The sequence below is a fragment of the Metopolophium dirhodum genome, chromosome 4, assembly GCF_019925205.1.
Source record: "Metopolophium dirhodum isolate CAU chromosome 4, ASM1992520v1, whole genome shotgun sequence".
NCBI lineage: Eukaryota > Metazoa > Arthropoda > Insecta > Hemiptera > Aphididae > Metopolophium > Metopolophium dirhodum.
Window position 1 is genome coordinate 38,315,510 of NC_083563.1, and position 21,381 is coordinate 38,336,890.

General features: G+C 30.5%; 1 protein-coding gene across 1 annotated transcript in view; it reads right to left on the minus strand.

Annotated features, from left to right (window-relative positions):
* LOC132942791 (atrial natriuretic peptide-converting enzyme) overlaps positions 1 to 21,381 on the minus strand; it is a 114,217-nt gene that overhangs the window by 35,179 nt on the left and 57,657 nt on the right. Inside the window, exons 6-12 of the mRNA XM_061011437.1 lie at positions 15,647 to 15,767; positions 13,792 to 13,989; positions 12,157 to 12,273; positions 9,504 to 9,586; positions 8,818 to 8,956; positions 7,866 to 8,021; positions 1,742 to 1,858 (exon numbers count right to left, since the gene is read on the minus strand). Of these exons, the coding sequence (XP_060867420.1) occupies positions 1,742 to 1,858; positions 7,866 to 8,021; positions 8,818 to 8,956; positions 9,504 to 9,586; positions 12,157 to 12,273; positions 13,792 to 13,989; positions 15,647 to 15,767 (931 nt within the window). The remainder of the gene's footprint in view (positions 1 to 1,741; positions 1,859 to 7,865; positions 8,022 to 8,817; positions 8,957 to 9,503; positions 9,587 to 12,156; positions 12,274 to 13,791; positions 13,990 to 15,646; positions 15,768 to 21,381) is intronic.

Sequence of the window (21,381 nt, forward strand, 5' to 3'; positions counted from 1 at the left end):
TATGTACAGCGAGAAAACTTTACATTTATAATAAGTTTTCTTTCCGCTCGCATTGTCTCACGAGTATCAGCGGCGTGTATACCTGCTGCAGCTAATGAACTATATGTCCATATATATATATACCTATATGTAATGTACGATATGTATATTATATATACTACCTATTATAATATTTATATATGTTATATTAATATTATATATGTGCATATTTGTATATTTCATGTACCAGCAATGCTATAATATAAAAAAAACATTTTTAATACATGGAATTTGGAGAGAAAATTGCTTACAATAAACACACGAGACGTGTATAAACTTAATAATAATGTAGTTACGTGAATAAAGCGATCGATAATAATTAATTATCACCTGTCGTAATAAATATTGTTCCATTTAAATTCAAATTTATTTGTATGATCAGAACCTTCGATTTTCCTAAAATGTTAGATCAGATTATAATCCAAGCGAAGAAACTTATTTTTTTCAAACTAACATCAAAACAAAGACGATCCAAAATAAACAAAAATAAAATCAAGTTTATGGAAAATTATTAATTTAGGGAGAACCTTAACAAATGGTTAATATTCATTTATATCTATATTGAGGTACCATAAGCTGAATGACTTCAAAGCTCATTGAGTCTTACCTTATACATTTCGCTTTGGAAATTTGAATTTTCAATACATTTATGCAATTAAAAATATATCACTAATATTATTTTTAAAAAATGTACTCAACATTTTTTAACTAAAATGGTTTCATGGTACTTACAGCTTTAATTTCAGTGACAATATTTAATATGCATGAAGGATGATGGAATTATAAATATATTTTTTAGTACACAATAAACATACTATTAATTGTGCATCAAATATTATTACCTTTGATTTAAATATTTGACTATTTCTGTTGTATTAGTGTGTACAGTTGTATATAGTGAATATAAATATGAAAACGGGGATATAAACACAATATATGTCTGAATTTTGATTAAAATAATTTTTAATTTTATGATTTTTTCATATTTTAAGCTCGGTACGATGATATGAAAGAAATTTAATTAGTTCCCACACGGTCACACTCAATATTTAAGTCATATCAGCCTTTTACAAATTATTAAATTATATTGATGTACGGTTATTAACTCGGGAAGAACACTACATAACGTCATGTACGATATGTCTAGGGTCGCGAGCTCTAGTCATCCCAAGAAGACTTTTTCAGGACAACAAATGGGAGATGAAAACATTATGTGAGGGAATGGTATGACTATCGTCTGCCTACCATATAACCGCATGTTAAGATTTATGCCCACCTGAGATCTGGAGCTGCTCTAATACTAGCCAAATGCTGAAGATAACAGCTCCTGTAGGTCTTCGAGTGGGCTTTCCACGATGTATAATTTATTTTAGTAAGAGTAACAACAATATATACAATAATAATTTAGGTTAGGTTAGGTTATAATTTAGGTTATAATTTATTATTGTATATATTGTTGTTACTCTTACTAAAATAAATGATGTGGCATAGGGGCAAGTCTTACGAAAGTGTTGCAACCCTATGCTGCAGTTACGCAAAAAAAAAAAACTAAGAAGGCATACTACACATTTTTTGGTATATAAGACTATATCCAATCATATTTTTTATACCAACATAAAAATCGTTGATGCATGCGGGTGCATGATACTTTTAGGTGTAATGGTGGTATAATATTTAAAAAAAAAACCGTAAGAATACATACCCGGGCATTGTGAACATTTCAATTCATCGGTGTGATCTTCACAATCAAAATGTCCATCACATTTCCAATCCAATGGGATACATCTCTTTTTGTCACACTTAAAACCCTCGTGGCAAACTGTAAACACAACGCAATATATTTCTATAGAAAATATTCATTCAATAAGCAAAATATATTAATTGACGATTATTAAAATATAATGACATTTGATTTTATACCGATAAAATATGTATGCATTTAAAAGTCATAAAATGCTTTAAGCTAATCTGAAATTATTTAAGAAATATCTATGAGAATCAAAGTGTAATATAATATATAATTATTGTAATTTTATTATAATAACAGTGGAAACGTTTCATTTGTATTGTAGCTACTATAAATATATAGAACTACCTAGTTTTCTGTTTTATTTGCACAATATTAACTGTGAATGATGAAAATTTGATAAAGGTACTTAATTGAAAATGTTTTTTTGCGAGCGTCGAATAAGATTCGTTGAAAGTATTCACTCAAAACAAAATCTTTCACTGCACAATGCATAACAAAACATAATATTATATACTTCGCATTATTAAAAGTATAATAAGATTTAAGTCTAATAAGTCCTACATCAAAAACAATGCACCCTAAATAAACTATACAAAATTACATTTTAACGTAATACAACAGATTTTACGATGTTTTTTTTTTACTTAAGTATACGATCATGACTTATATTAGAATGTAATATAATATAAATTAATCGATTTCTCTTGAAAATATACGACAGCTTGCTTCAACTATAATGTTTTAACTTGTAAGTGATACATCATTAGCAGGTCCGCGAATTCGCTCCGATTAATAATATAGTTATATTCCGTGGCTTAATTTCAGGTTTTACTAGACAGGGGCAAAATGTCAACAGACTGTGAACAAATAATAAATATTTGCCCAGAACACGTCTTCATCACAAGAATGATGACCCATTTGGGAAAATACAACTAAAATATGACCATGATAGTTGTATACCGATATTTGTACGAAAGTAATAAATATTTAAGTTAAAGTTGATTTCACTTAAAACGAATATCATAGAACCTTAACCCAGAGTATATTAGTTTTGATAATTTAAGAGTGCGGCGTGCTTGTAAAAATAAAAATGTCAACTACAATAGATAGTCGTTAAATTTATTTTACCAAAAGAAACGCCGCACCCTGTTAGCAATTTATATAATTATTATTTAACATCAAACATAAATCAGATAGTACAACCTAAAATGTTCGATAGGTACGTGGTAACTACATATTAATATAATATATATTATAAAAAAGTTGGTTTTAGCAGTGTTCCATTTTAGTTTTTTAGTGTACACATATTTAGAAACGAACATTATAATTAAATAATTAAGTAGATGATGAAGTTAAAGTAAAGATTTACTATTTTAATTTACAGACATATTATGTTACATTTATTATAATAAGAAATAATAGTAAAAATAAAATGTAATCAATATTGGCTTTATAATATTATAATGTTCATCGGAATAATTTATAGTTTCATGATTGTGACAAATATATAGTTTATGAATTTTCTTTGTAAAACAATACATACAGGTTTAAAACCTTCATTAAATATTCAACTTGAAATCTAATAAAATAAAATAAAATCAGAAAATTTTAAGTATAAAATAAAAATAACAAAAAATACTATCCATCTGAAAACAATGTTTATTTTGTGAGACAACGAAAACATAAGGGCATTTAATCGTCGAGCTTTATAATAACAGTGTTGAATGTTGATCATAATTTAAGAGCCCCGTCGCACTGTTGATTAAAATTAGGGTTCTAACTCCCTGAAAACATCTAGAACGAATATTCCCGTTTTCAAGAATTTCTGAAAAACTCAGGATTATATATCCTGGGAATACAAAAAGCTATCAAAATTTTCAATTTTCTCGTATCTTGATTTATGTATTTTTACAGAAGTATAAATGATAGGTAACTATATAAATTATTTTATATATTATGATAATTTCTTAATGTACAGGTATTATAAAATCCTATTATAATAGTACTGGCCATTGGGTAGTTATTACTACTTATTAGTTATATTTATCATTAGGTACAGTTAATATTTCTAGCACAAAAATAGAGTAATTTTGTTCAAAGTAATAGTACCCATTATGGCTATTTAGGTACCATCTACTTCTCAAATACTGAATAATGAAACTTTTTAATGTAGCTTTTAGATGCTGAGAGGAGGAATGAGGAAAATATAAAAAAAGTCACACTAATGTTTTGATGATTGTAATTGTTATTGTAATTTAGGTATTAGGAACGCCAAGAAAAATATTCATATAACATAATATACATATAGTGTAGCCCCGTGTATTTAATCTATTTGTTGGATACCATGGATGTTGACTTGTGCTACGAAGTTAAACATTTTACCCTGATTTGCTCATATTAAAGGTGTCCTCACGTCCCGATGTCCCAAAATCTATATCGGGATTTCCATATTGTTATGTCCAAGAAATTGTTATAATTTGTTGAAATCATTTCATAATTATCTATATTATCTTTTTGCGGTATCTTCTGGTATATTTACTTCTCAGTGCAGAGTATTGAGTGTTTAAATGTTATTAAATAAATAAAAAAGGCTGATTTATTTTATAAATTGTATTCAATTTAAACTGAATTATTATTAATGGTTATAAAAGTTTTTTTTTGGATTAAATCGTTATTTAGCAGGTACCTACAATGTTAATAATTGTTTGTTTATTTATTTATTTGTATCAAGTGCAATAAAAATCTGAGAAACTTAATGGGACCCATATATTCCGCCAATATATGTGTACATAATTTGCATACCCCAATCATTGAAACCTAATTTTTTTGTTTTATATTTTCAAACAGTATATTATAAGTGCTTTTTTAAATTTAAATTTAGCAAAAAACTTGGACATTTAAATGGAATAAACCATTATTTAGTCTTATGATGCGTAAACTGTAATTCGTTTGAGCAGTTTGTTCAGTACGATGTCCGCACATTTCTACACGTTCCCGTGAAATTTCCTAGAATTTCTGTAATATTACGTTCCCGGGAATTGCCCATCTCTATTTTTTATAAATCAACATTGTTTTATATAACTTTACACTTTCTATTTTTTAATTACATGGTTTTTATCCGATTACTTATTTCGGTGTTTTGACGATAATATCGCCATACATAATACCATTAATACCTATGAATAGTACCTATTCGAACGAAATATTACGGATACACAAACATCTCGATAGCCGTGTTCAATGAGTTTCCAGCGAGCAACTCTTGATTGATAAGTAAGTTCAGGATTAGGAAACAGCATTCAATTTAAAACCGAAGAATTCGATTAGACGTTCACAATTTACTTGTTTACGCCGTAGGTATAGCTAGGTAGGTACTTAATGACAGTTAATGTCGAAATGTAACGTTTATAATATGTGTTTGTGGCGTAATTATATTGTTTTTCAGGTTTAGGAATTGAACGGAAATCGACGGAGGTTGGTTGTTGCCCACTTAATATATATCAAAACGGACGCTGAGAGGACACGAAGGGCAGCATTAAAACGCAGAACGTAGCAATAATGGCGCTCGACGAGGACAGACACATTTCCAGCTTGAAATCCATTAAATAAATGGACGAACTGTTTGTTTTTATGACAATAGGAATGATTAAAATATTGTCGAGAGAGAATATTTTCACTACGACAATTAAACAAAGTGAGCAGTTTTATTAAAAAAAAACATATAATATATGTAATACAAATAATCGAGAAGACTTCAGGAATGATAGGAATAGAAAGCGGGTATCTACCTTTTTTTAATACATTCACTCTGAGGAGAAATAATTATAATTATGATCGATAACAAACAATAATAATTTACAATTAAAATATATTACTGTTATCATAACATATTTCCGTACTTGAATAAATTTTACACCGGTGGATATTCTTATAATAATAATACGAAATAATTTAAAATAAATTATAATATTTATGAACTACCTATACCAGTTACGAGCATATAACTATAAGTTGGTACGTATCAGCTATTATTAATGTGATTTATTTTAATTAAGTAATATTGTAATTGATTTGGCTGAAGTTAATAAGCATAGTAATACTACTCGATATTTTTCACTTCGAGGAAAATTTATGAATCATAAGACATAAAAGAATTATTTTTTTGTAACTGTAACAACGAAAAAGTTACGCAAAATTTGTTAGAAAAAATCGATTAGAAAAATAGAATATCAGCTGTGCCCAGCCTCAAAACATATTTATGTTAAAAAATAAATAATATATTAACACAGATATATTATTATGCTTTTGTGCTGGGTACAACTTTTTTTCCCAACCGATTTTCGAGAATCCGCTTTTCGTAGCGTTCTATATTTATTGCCACAATAAAAACGCAAATCAACAATTACAAAACCAAAAAACAATTAATTAAATTTCTAACAGAATCTACTTAGCACGGTAATATATATTTTTCCACTGCACTATAATATAATATACCCAAAAAACTGCATGTCTACGATTCTTCGATTATTTTCCTCGCATAAGAATTATTATATCTATAGTAGCATTCCATTTCTTATAATAATAAAATATATTATACGAACGACATTTTTTTTATCATATTTCGTTAACCGACATATTATTATTATTATAGTCGTCACCGCCAAGCTAATGGCGTTTCCATTTCATTTTTTGTACAAATTCGGACGAAGGAAAGGGTTTGCGGGAAATGCCCTAACATTCTGTTCGTACGACATTAATTAAAGTAGGAAAACTATTCCGTAACGGACTAGATCCAAATCTCAATGCAATGAATTGTTACCTTACCGTTTCCATAATTGTTTATACAACACGGCAGTATATAGTAAGTTGTAGCTATATACCTACCCATAATTAATTTCTAAACGTTTCAATTCGTCTCGCTGTGCATTTTGCCGGATTAATGGTTTAAGTACACTGGTACAGTAGGTACACATTATTATACCCTAACTGAAAACTCAGTGAGATAATATTATCGTTTTTCTCTAGGGATTTCACGACATAATATTTGTTTTATTTACGCGATTAAAATTACTATGCACACGTTTTCCAATCAGCTGTTATAGTACGGAAAATCGTATACCTAAAAAATATAAATAAAACGACTATCGTCGTCGACGTGGAAGGTAATTTGAGTATAGTTTAATTTAGATGATTTAGGGATTAACAATAGGTGATTTGGTCATCTTAATGTTTGGAAACAATAATATTAATAGTGGTGTGGCCAGGGAAGTGTTCGAACGTTGTTAACACACTGGTTGTATATTTTATACAAAACAATTTATACCTTCTATATATGATTCAGATTTCCACTAAATGTGTTGTCATATTATATACTATCAGTATACTATCATATGGTTCTATTTCATATTTGATATTTACACACGGAGAGTGCGTGTAAAGCATTTCCTCACATGTTATATTTAATGATAAAATTAAATACCCCCTAAAAAAATTCCTGGTCAAACGCCTGAAAATATATTGGTAAATATTAATTATTATTATTTTTCATAAACCATATATACGTATTTTTCAAATTATAATATTATTCTCAGTGTTCGGAACTTTTATTACATAATAACGTTAAATTTGGATTTTTATCACTTTTCTTTCCTAATATTATTTAAACATTGAAACCGATATGCCTACATTTTAACGTTTAAATATATTTTTTCGCAAATCGAAATCAGAATAATATAATAAATTTAATTACGAAAACCTAAGCTTGAACCGGAACCAAAAAAAGTTATAATATTAAATTAATATTATTAATATTCAAGCCACGCAATATACCTCCTAATACAACTGATGCAGCAGTTGTAGGCTGTAGCAGTATTGTGACTATAATTTTCAGAGCGTTCGCCGTTCGTGTCGTATATTTTAAGCGACCTCATAATATTATTATAACCTTACCTAACTCACGTTGGAAAACAATCACGTGACCCTTGTCATGGGTATAGCAATAATAATATTATAATATTATACTGGTATGTACCCACACCTACTAATATATTATTATAGTAAACGTTTTGTTACTCACGTCCTCTGAGCTTCATTTTCCTGACGTTGAGTACTTCCCGGTGTCCGATGCAAAACGTGTTTGGGTTGTTGTTATCATTTGGGAACTGTGTGCACTCCCGATGTTCGTGGTACGCTTCAAATATGTCAAAGAAGAAACCGCAGCTCCGAATGGTCTCTGTGGTTTAAAAAACGGACAGTTATTATATACCTAGGTATAAGTGTCCATCAAAACGTTTGTTTAGAATTCAACAGCCCGCCGCCCCAGTCCCGCACCGTGGAGGAAACGTGGGAAATAAAATACATTATTATTATTTATAGACAATGCGATTTTTTAAAAACGTATCGCGTGAAATCCATTTTACCATATTATTGTAGTATCATATTTTTTAAATAAGTAATATATTTTTATGCGGAGATATACTGATTTCGTATAATCGATTACTATTCCTATCTTGAGATTCTAGGATAAGAACCAAGGGTATTATTATTATTGAAATTGATTGTTCATTTAAGTTTCTGTTCAAAATGACTCGATAGACTCATTTTAATTTTCACATTCTAAAGCAAACATTAAAATTACGAACCATTTGTTCCTTATTTTTAATACAAAAATATTACGCGGGGAATCATTATTCCTCGTAGGTATCTAAAATTGAAATGCTTATTATACACTATAGGTATTTGGCTTTTTGCACGTTTTATCCAAACATATAACTACGAAATGTATAAAATAAAAACTGATTGAAAATGACTTAAAATAATAAAAAGTTAAGTACCTATGGTTTGTTTTATTAAAAGAATAAGAAGATGATGAAAAACCTAAAAAATACTTTTAGGCAATATATAGGGTTGAATACTCTTTAAAATAATTTTTTTTTAAACCAGAAAATCCACAGAGACCGGGCGTTTAAAGAAATCCCTGCAGGAGGTATATATTGTATTGGTAGTTGTTAGTGTATACATTTGTTTACCTTTACAAAGCGACTGACAAGGCTTCAATTTGCGGTTTCCACAGCCTTTGGACGCGAGAAGCGCACAAAAGTACAGTGCCGTCAGCTCGTAGCAACGGACGTTTACCACAGACTCCAGCGCTATCAGCTCTCTGGGATCCTTTTTATACCATAGAAGCAAGTTTAGTTGATTAATACACGTTCGTATGTCGACAGCAAAGTACAATCCAATCGTAATTCGAATCGAAAGAGAACATATTATATTATATTTGAGCTCGCGGTGTCGGTCTTCAGAATATCGTTTTATGGAAACGACTACAACTTTGATATTTTATCTGCCATGGTAAAGCTGGACGCCGACACATCATGTCGTGAGCCGCTAATGTACCGCGAGCCAAAGATGGTAGGTACTGTACGTAAGACGTAAGTCGTCATAGAACGGAAAGTGTTTTAAGGATATTATAATGTAACGAAATTGAATAAACAAAACCGCCAACAATTTGATGCGCGTACTAAATTTGAAAACTGTACGAAAATACACATAATATTGAATTACGCTCAAAACTGACAGTAGTTTCTCAATATAATATGATCCTAACCTAACCTAACCATCATTGGTCACGTTGCGCTCGCACATAACCACACATTTTTCAATTATGTTCTCTTTCGAGTCGTATCTGATGGCAATAATTTGCAATAATAATTACGTATTCTGGCTTGTAAGGTATAGTGTACAGGTACTGTGGTAAGGTGGACGTGACGTTTTGACAAAAAGACGGTAGGCAAGTGCCTGTGCAGTAAAATTGTGCATTAGTGACAAAAATAAAATACAACGTGTGTGTGATAAATTAATCATTCTACGTATAATAAATTTTAAAATTTCTATTATGTTATAATAATAACTAATATGATAATAACGTAACAGTATTATAAAACCATGTACAGCGTGTTAGTAATCATTAACCGTCGGTAAATTAACGTCATTTACCGTCAGGATTAGTTATAAAATTGTTTTATTAGGCAGGTAATTGACGAATCGGTAATTAACTCGTAATTATTTACTTTTATGTTTGGGCAAAAGGAATAAGACTTAGTCGAAATCTGTTGACGTTGTTGAAATATATTTTTTATGAATATTATGATAAAAAAAAAACCAAACTACCTGAGTGCGTATATATTATATAATAGTAATATAATATATTTCTAACTCGGTAGACTAAAAAAATGCACTAAATGAAAAATAACTCGATATTTTGCCCCGAAAACTTTATTAAAAATCTCGTGAGGATTAAACATTAAGGGTTAAACATTAAAATGTTATTAATAATATGAAAGAAAAGTAATACCCGTCGTCCAACTTCGTTATAATGAACTAATTTTTAACTCGTTATATTTATTCGCAGCCTTGGATACAAGTACCTGCTGAATAAAATAGTATTACCCAGTTGGGGGTTTTTTTTTACAGTTTGGCGCGTGACGTTCTAGTGAATATCGTAAAAAAAATTGTAAGTGGTGGCGGAAATGATATTATGGCAACAATATGTTGTTAAAGGGATTGACACGCTGCTCACGGACAAACGGACAGTATTATAAAATATTATAATTATTATGACCACGAGTGTCCATGACAATCGGTTTGCGTTTAAATGTAGTTATTATATTATTATGTTAATAAACAGCTACAAAATAGTATAACTATTGTTCTATAATCGATGTTTAAAGTGCGACAAAAGTTGAGTTTGGATTTTTTCAAATCGTGTACGTTCGTATAATATAATGATATCGTTTAATGAATAACTATTACTGTCGTACAGGCCATGCTGATGAAATCCGTTTGTATAATAATATTATATTATATAGCCACAGTGGCGTAATTGCAGAGAGGCGGCCGCCTCTGAGGTTTTTAAGGGGTTGTGGGTGGGTAAATTTTAGGTCAATAGTGAGAACGCCAATAGGTGATAATATTTGGTATTAACTATATAGCTGTACCTAATTTACTATTTCAGTAATAACTATATATTATGATAGGTTGTTATAAATATTTCAGCGAACGTCTTTATCGGGTTATTGGTGCTGCGGGGTGGGATTATATCAAAATTAGCCTCTGAAAATGTTCAAGTTCAACACTACAGGTATATTTCATACTAACGCCTTTATTATAGTATAATATAAAATATGATATACAAACATATTTTTAATTATGTGTACCGCCTATACCAGGCCATAGAGTGAAAATCATAAAGTTCTAATGCTATTATCGTCATAATTATTACGGACTAATTTCAACGGTACGTGTGCTTATTATTTTTTACCGGTACGTGATAATTATTTTTCTTAGTGCATTTGCATGAAATATACGAAATAAAACTCCCTTCGACTGCGGTCCATTGAACCTTTTCCAGTGCACGAAATCGTTGTTAAAATAGAACAGAAAATAATAATAATAATTTATAATAAGAACATTTTATGCACTGGAAATATATATATATATATATATATACAAAATACCGGAACGCGCTGCTTTTGGCGTGGCGTTACGGAATTTATCGAAAACTCTAATCTTTTGTGTTCGACGTTTGCCCTCTCATGACCTCGCGAAACCAAACAATATATAGTATTATTATTGTTCAATCCGATATTATGCAAAATTAATAATTATTGTGCCGAGAGAATATTATTATTATTATAGTTATTGTCGCGCAACGACGTTTTATGCGACGCGTTATAATAAATCCAATTTATTAATGTCCGACGCGGACTTCGTCGCCTTACGGTTTTCGCCAACGAATTTTTTAACGCGATTGTGTCGCACACACGTATTATTGATATTGTAATAATATAAATATTATGCACAAGCGTAGAGGTCTGTCGGATTTTATATTACCTATACATACCGCACTATTGTACCTATAGGACCCGGCCGGTGGTTTTCGATCGATCGGCGTCCTAAATCCCCAAAGGTATTACTATAATATACGCGACTCTGTACCTATATATATATGATATGATATTATTATTATTATAATGAAAACGGAAAGTTCGATACACGCCATTATTGCGCCGTGCCACCGCATGCCCACGACTGCGTGTATAATGATATTATGTGCATAATATGCGATTTCATACGAATCCGAAAAATCCAAACCAAACTCGCAAACGTACATTATCATTGTAGGTTAGTAATACACGCACTTATATACATATTGTATTTTAGATTACAAAATTGCGCATGCACATTCGAGTGAATATAAAATATCTCGTTATTATAATATACTCTATACAACTACATTAATATGCCGTGTTTATATTACATATTATACAGCGTGCGTCTGTGCACACGTCGTATATAGTTTAAATTACTTTTGGGGTAGTCGACGATGGGATACATTGGATTGAAAATGGCCACGTCGTACATATCTTCACCCGCCGGTGGATTCGGCAGAATGATCGGAACGTTATTTTTTTTCGGAGTCGAGGCTGAAAATAAAATATAACACTCGAAATAAAAACAATTATTGTTGACGTCTTTCCCCCATCCCCCTCCCCCCAAATATATTATTATATCCAATATCCTGCACACGTGGAAACGAAGTTTCCAAATTATATTTACACATACAATTATGGGTAGGTACCTAGGTTGTATGGCGTATGTAATTTCCGCCACACAAAACAACCCTCCCCTCAAAAAAAAATGTACCTATGTAATTTGCGCCACTTTAAAATAAGTAACTAAATTATCAAGTTTATTTTAATAGAAAATCAGTAATACTGTAATTATAATTAATAAATTTATATAAGAAGTATACATACGCTATGTATATTAAAATAAATATATTATTAATATATTTTCGATTAATATTGGACTAACTGTAAATATCATGCTGTTCAATATTGTTCGATATTTTGACAGTTGATAATTTTTATTAGATTAGACGCAATCGATCTCGCCTCTACTTATTATTAGTAGAATACAACAATATTATATCCGGCACGCGTTAGTACCTATTATCGTATTTCCGATGCGATATCAGTAAATTTATCTGCTGGTAAATTCCAACAATTAAAGTTGAAAGTGTGGCGCAGATTACGTATTCCATTTCGTTTTCTGTCGTGTCACAAATTACCAAAATTAATTTTTAGATGTGGCGCAAAATACATGTTTAATTTTTATATTTTGGCGCAAATTATATACACGCTTAAATGTACCTATTGGTGGCGCAAATTACAAGTAATTAAATTGGCACGAAATACCATCTCCCGCGTACTTGTATTAGGTACCAGCTATATTGTACGACAGGCATAAGTCATAATATTTTATACCTCTCGGTATCGAATAAGCTCGTTCCGTTGGATTTCTAAACGAAAAAATGTCGATGCGATATTATCGATCGCGATTATGTCCAACTTGTTGATGCTATTATCAATAAACTTATCATGTACCTATATGTCACATAAGACATGTTAAACTATGTCTTATGTGGCACATACATTGACTTTATGCATATACGTACATTATGTCCATATGCGTAGTAAATGAATGTGTCACATAAGGAATAGTTTAACATGTCTTATATGAGACACATACTTCACTGTGTATACGGGCATTACACCTGCGGTGTTATATAAAAACATATTATAGGAACGAGTTCCAACGATCAGTGTCGAGGAGAACAGAAACGACGTGTGTCGTATAAGTCAGCCTTTGTCAACCTCAAGTCACCACCCAAATTAGGGTCGCACAGGTTTTCTCTGCAGGCTCTAAGGCGGTGGTGGAAAATAATTTCGGACGACGGAAAACGGAAAACGTGGAATGCGCGTATCTTGGGAGAGGGACATGCTATACAGTGTGGTAACAGTACTTTACACTGTGGTACACGATACGCGTGACTGCGGTAAAGTGGTATGAAGGTATACAATATACGTGACTTTGGCAGCTGGTATAGTTGGTATATGTAAATATAATAGCGTCGTGTGACATTTAGTGCAATGTTTCACCCGTCATGTTTGACGACGGATCGGTGGGGGCGGCATGCACCAACGAAAGGTCGGCGTCGACGGAAATGGTCTTGAACGGCAAACCGCTGCCGTTGGCGTAGTCGACGGCGGAGGCCGCGGCGTTTGAGTTCCTCACAATCGTCGACGCCGTTTTGCTGACGGACACTTGACCGCCGCCACTGCTACTCGGCAAACCCACTGTGGAAACACGAAAACCGTCAAGACTGCTCACGTGGATGTGTTGCAGGGTAATATTATAAGTCGAGGGCAAAAGCCGGAACTGACAAAACGCCAAGTGCCCACTTGAGTAACGTCGACACGTCGTCGTAGGTATTCCGGCTTTTGCCGAGGCAAGACCCACAATATAATTATTATTAGTTGTGTCCGACATCAATAATATTGATTGAGCAAACTGTAGCGCCCGTAAACTTGATTACTATATTCTAGTATAGTATAAAAAGGGTTTTTTAACATTCTATGTCAAATAGTTTTAAAACAGTAGGTAATACAAAATATATTAATGTCATTTAAATACCTAGGTGTTTTGGAAACGTACAAATGAGCTACAATGAAATCAACTGTATACCTACGCATGATATGATAATAATCATGGCGTAAAAATAAAATTGTGTTTATAAGAACAAGTCGTTAGGGTAAACATGACTAATGGTGACTTGTGAGGGTATTTGAAATGTTAAGGGACAGAGGAGGTAGATATTTTGAGTGCATTTAAATGCATAGGGTAATGTACTGGTATATACTATAATATTATATATAGTGATATGCAATGGCAGATTTACAATATTTTTTTCTACGGTGGGGGGGGTCTTGATAAATAATATGCATTTCAAACGTATTTTTTATTATAAGTATTTACTGTATTTTTTTATAATATATATCATCGTATGTGAGGGAGTCCACATCTGTGCAGGAAAGCAACAAATGTGTGAACAAAAATACGTGAAATTATTTAAAAATTTTGTCGGAAAAGTGGAAAAACGAAATACAATGAGCAGTGCCCTCCCATCCCCTGAACAAAAACCTGAAACTAACCAAAGTTAACATTAAATCATGGCTTGAAAACGATATTAGATTTTGAATACCGGTTAGAACCGTTAAAAAACAAAATAAATACCAATATCCGAAACCGAAATCAAAATCAGAAAAATATTTTCGGTTTCAATCCCTTGTCATTATAATAATATAATAATAATCAAGGACTTGAAACCGATATTGGATACCGGTCAAAACCGAAATCGATACCAAAATTAAAAACAAAATCGAAAAAATCAATACCGGTAGGTAATCAAAACTGAAGTTGAAATTTGAAAAATAAAAACCGATATTCAAAACCAAAAACGAAAACAGGAAAATAAATACCAATATGCAAAACTGAAATCAAAATTGGAAAAAATGAATACCCATAACCAAACCAGAAATCGAAATATGAAAAAAATAATTTCGGTTTCAAGCCTTGCATTAAATGCCTTTATTTCTAATTTGTCCAACACCTCATTAGAATTCATGTTATATTTTTGTGGTGGGTTAATTTTACGGTTGAATCGTTTGTTTTATTTTTTTTTATTAAACCCTTATACGTGGTTGATAGTTTGATTCCAATATTATACCAACGAAGTATCACAAGACGTTTTACGACGTCGTCATACATTTTTTCCGAATGTTGCTATCCTCCTATAATTGAACTAGAGTCTAGACTAGAACTACAATAAGAACTACTGTAGAATACTAGATAGTTTTCTGTACACGAAGGGATGAACTAAATAAAGTTCAAACCACCAATACAATCAGTCTATTTTAATAAATAATAATATATTATTGTTATTTTTTTGATTACCTCGTACGAAAAATATCAAAAGAACTGTAATAAAGATCAGGATAGCGACGTTGTACACCACTTGTCGCCTTTGCAGCCGAATAAAAACTTCAGTGACGTCGATGGCTTCGGTTCCCAACACCTGTGAAATTATAATATAGTAAGTAATAAGTATACATACATATTATAATATTATCATAACTAATTATTATTATTATTCGTATTTTTTTTATTGTTCTAAATTATCATCGGCGATAATGGCCATTATTAGTAACATTTTTTTTTTTGTTTAATTAGATTATACAATTTGGTTTTGTTTAAGGACTTTAAAATTTGTGAGGTGTTTTTCACGTCAGATCTGAGTGCTGTGTCTTTAGGCTGCTGAGTTCGTTTACGTATTGCAGGAATTCTGTAATTATGTGGTTGACTGAGAGTTCAGTTCCACAAAAATTGCACCTATTCGTATTTTTGTCATAGTTTGAATTGACTGATAAGTATAAAAAGTATTGATCTTGGTCCATGGTATTCGTTAATTATATTTTTAAAAAAATATTTGTAAACAAATACAGGCGATAATAAAATTGTCTATAGTTATTGCTGTTAGCATTACCTATGTGAACAGCAGTGAGCACTGATATTCAATCTCAGTCCTCGGCATAAGTGGAAACAATTATATACGTCTTATATAATTTCCTAGCCGTGTTCGTGTTTAATAATATTATCGTAGGCACGATCTACACAGCAAAACCTCAGCACGATAAACATCTGCGTTGTTCCCTTGGGACGTCCGACGCGTTAAAACTAAACCTTAAGACCGCCTTATTGTTTTCTCACTCGACCCCCCCCCCCCACCCCTAACACTCTATCGTGATATTGTTACATAATAACGACGGTGCCTATAACGCATTGTTGTGTTGTACAAACGCTACAAAATGGACGTAACGCGGCAAAGGTGGTACGGACCTGTTGGCCTTTATTCACGTATGACCAGAGGATTTCAATAATAGTTGATTTAATAATAATATTACAAGAACATACTATACATAATTACATAAATCACTAAAACGCTTGATTCTGTATTGCAGTTGTGTACAGTACCAATTAATATGACGTACAATTGTATTTTATATACTCTGTGGTAAATAATCAAATTACGCAATTATAGTAATTATATATTGAATCTATATAATATAGAATTTAATCAAGAATTAATAAATGACGTGTTACGTTTTGGAAATATTGCACAATAGAATATTATTACGCCTGCCCAGGGTTCCTGCTAATATAATATTTTTTTTTTTTTTTTTTTTTTTTTTTTTTATTGAGTAACCCGCGGCAACATAGGCCATTGGGTGTGGGGAGGGTACTGTAGGTTTTATATTGGGTAGGTTTGGTAGGTTTTATATTGGGTAGGTTGGTACACGTGTGTGTTGTGTTTGGCAGAATTTCTAATGGGGCACCCGTAGGTTTCTGCCGTGCCCCGGGGTGGGGGGATGGCGGCACTTGTTCTCCGGACACCGTGACTTGCCCGAAGAAAAATGCCGCCCAGTGGCCGGGAGTCGAACCCGCGACTGCCAGCGCCGCAGTCGACGCGTTAGACCGCTCGGCCACCTCGTCCCCCCTAATATAATATTATTATTGTTATATAATGTATACTTGATCTAGAAATTAACAAACCGATGAGATTAAAATTATTTCATAAAATATGGCCTATTTTAAAAAATGTGTTTCGTTTTACTGAAAAAAAAATCACGTAAATTCCTATACAGTAAAGGTTCGTAATTTGTGCATAATTTTAAAACGACCAGAAAAAATATACATAAATAAGTTGGAGTTTTTTTCAAAAAAATGTAATCAAAATACCGGCTTAGTGAGCGTTTCGGATATAAATCCACGAGATTGTATTACTTTGGCTCCAATGGATAACCTGAATTACTAATATCTGAATATTTAATATTATTTGTGATTTTAATACCCGATTTATGTCATTAATAATAATAATAATAATATTAAACAAAACTGTGAACTTTAGTATTTACTGCGCGTCTTTAATATAGTAACCTAGTGGGGATTAACATTTTGAGAAACGTTAACGATTATGTGTTATGATATGATTACACTAAATATTTTTTTCATATTAAATTATTATTTGGAGTGTATTATAATATGCACATAAGAAGATTTTTTTCAAGCTAGTGAGACTCATTTATCTGAACAGGATTTAATAATTACTAATTACATAATTTCTATAAAATCAAATAAAATATATTGCTCCGATTTCTGTCTCAATTTATTTTTAAAACTATCTTAGAAATGTTATGAAAATTCTTGCGTGAAAATCACCTGTATTATAACATTATAATTAGAGCACGGTTTTTTATGCAATTGTATATTTTTTTCCTTTTCAGCACCTTTACATTGTATTTCCATTAGTAGTTTTTACGAATCATAATAGTTCGAAGACAATGGACATTTTGTTGTTGTTGTATGTTACTGCATATTTGAGCATTTTTTAACAAAATGCAAAATGTATTTCATATTGAAGCAAATATTTTTAAAAAAGAGGTTATAAATTAGATACCCAATTACAAGTTGTTTAATTTATTTTTAATTATTTTAATACCTCATAAATGTATAAGCTAATAATATTAATTATCAAATAAAAATTGTGCATTTTTTACCACAATATCATACCTAATTAAACATTTTTTTTCTCGCTTATTTACACGATTTTTATTGCATATTATGTGGCATATTTTGATATTTTTTAATGCATACACATCCCGCACTAGAATATAAAATTATTTTATACCACGTGACTCAAACGTATAATAACAAAATAATATTATGTTACAAATCCGACGGGTTCGCATCCACAGTATAAAGATTCTTGTACAATGACATGTCGCATATTGTATGATATTATGATCAATATTAATATTATTATATTAGTCTGTACAAAAAATGTTTGGACTTACCATCGCAGAGCTATAAATTAATTTAAACTATATTATTGTCATGGTGTGTGTAGTAGACATTATGCGTTCAAAATATTACTCGGCGGCGTACACACAATAATAATATTGTAGCGTTTTAGACGTTTCGCGCAAACGACGATGAGGAAACGTATAAGTAATTAAAACGTTTAACGCAGACGAGTGTATAATATTCTGAGTTGGAATACGCAGTAAATCGCGATAATGCGGCGATGGAAATAATATTGCGGAAGCAAAAATATAACGACCAAAACTTTCACTGCAGACATCAGTGGCGGCGGGATATTAGAGGATTATTTGAAGCAATTGCTTCGTGTCTGAAATGGGTGGGTTGGTGGGTGGGTGGGTGAATGGGTGTATAAATATATATATATATATAATCGTAAGACCTCAACACAAATATCATGGCAAATATTATAATTATTAAAATTATTAATGGGCCCTGTTGCTAATTTTGGTTCAATGATGCGTAAAAAATATTTAAAATTTACAATATGCTTCTAAGCCTCCACAATTTCACGCCACCACTGCCAAGTTTTAACTATACTATTCAAATTATTATAAGTATTATAAGTCATAATATTATAATATAATTAGCACTATAACTATAATAATAATTATTAGGTAGATATAATTACTATTTACAATATTATAATTAAATATACGATTAATTAATATCTTGGTCGATGGTTTTGGTTTCCCGACGTCGACAAATGAACAGAAATCGTATAACGTATTATAATTACTACGTGCTTGGTACGTATTCAAATGTCCTTTTTTTGTTGAAATTATAATTATCTCCAAATGTAAAGGTCTATTTACGCCTATATATATTTTGTGAGTTAAATACTATGAGAATATATGATATTAGCTGTTACGGTTGCAATTATTGCACCTTACTAAATCATATTGTGTATTCAGCACATGACTGAAATGAAAAATAAAATGTAACATGGTTGTGCCAAACAAACGAAAAGTAATTAAAAATTAAGTAGTTTTAGACTTTTAGTGTCTTAAAAACACATAGGTAGGTACCTATAATGAAATGTATATTAGAGAACAATATTTTGAAGACAACCCAGTCGGAGTTTTGTATTAATCTAAAATCTAAATATAGGTAGATATAGGTTGTTTTAAAAATCTTTTTTTTCTACATTTTTTGACTATTTTTTTAACTATTACTTAAAAAATATCGATGAAGCTGTCTCTTAAAATTTGTTTTTGAATTCTCTCTATACTTATACATTTTCTTATAAGAGTTTTCACTCTAAAACCACTTTTGAATGTTGTTTTGTTTGTTTTGCGTGGACAATGGATATGTTTATACCGATGAAAACAGTCGGTATAAAAACGTCATCTTAACAAGCGACGATGAGATCTGCGATTGTCTTGTGTATAATGCTACTTTACCTACTATATAGATTATAGTTATATGTGCTGTACCTATATCAAATTTGAATAATATTACGTTATTACTGCTATGAATTTATTACAATGAAATAAATACATTTTCTTATGAATATAAACAACAATATTATTATGTGTATAAATTTTTCCTAAAAAAAAACATCACTTCATAAAATGTTTTTTTTGATTTAAGCTATATTGGTGGATCTGGCCCCCATACTCTTCTCGTGTATAATGTAATGCTGTCTGTTCTGCTGTATATTATAGTATTAGAGTCTTTATTGCCATCGAAATACTTGTTAAGTTTGGTATAACAGAATGACATATTAATGAGGATCAACGATTTATATACCTATAAGATTTCTGCAGATCATTTGAAACCGTGGGTGCATTGCTGTAAAACAATAATTAATTATACAACATATATTAACGCGCATAATATTATATGTTAATAGTTCTATCTACCCTGAAGTTCGTAGAGAATAATAATAATAATATTAAACTGATGGCTTCTGTTGTCAATATTAATTTGATCAATAAAAAAAAAATAATAATAATATTATTATGTAATAGGCAGTGTTGTGCAAAGATAACTAAAAAATTATCTAGATAAGATAACAGATAATTCATTGAATATTTATCTAGATAAGATAATAGATAATACTTAAAATATTTATCTAGATAATAGATAAAAGATAACCACATTTATCTAGATAAAAAACAGATAATTGAAAAAAACTTACATAATTTAAAGCTTGCATTTGTAAAATGGCAATTTCGTTATAAATGAAATAATATAAAGTTTGTTCTCTTTTTTCTATTATTTGAACTTTTCTCTAATATTTTCTAAGTACATTTAGGATGCAAACTTAGGCTAATAATCACTGTAATCAAAGCCTTTGAATTAAAAAAATAATAATAATAAAGTATAAGATTATGATTTATTTTACTATTGGAGACACAAAATAAGTAAAATCTGCTTTTTTTTGTTTATTACTTAATACCTAACTATAATTTATAAAAACAAAACATAATCACTATATAGTAAAACTTTTTCTTTTTAAAAGTATTTTATTTATAATCATTAATCAGTTAATAATACCTTATATTAAAATTCAAAATGATAACTAAACAATAACTGAATAAAAATTATCATGTTAATAATTAACAAAATAGTTAAATTTTTCAAAATAGTCGACGTGTAAATATTTACAATTATTATAACTTGAAAATAAAATCGAATAAAAATAGCAAAACAAACTTAGAAAATTTATTTCTCACAAAAAAAATTATCTAGATAATTTTTCTCAGATAACTATTTTATTTATCTAGATAAGATAAAAAGATAGTGTA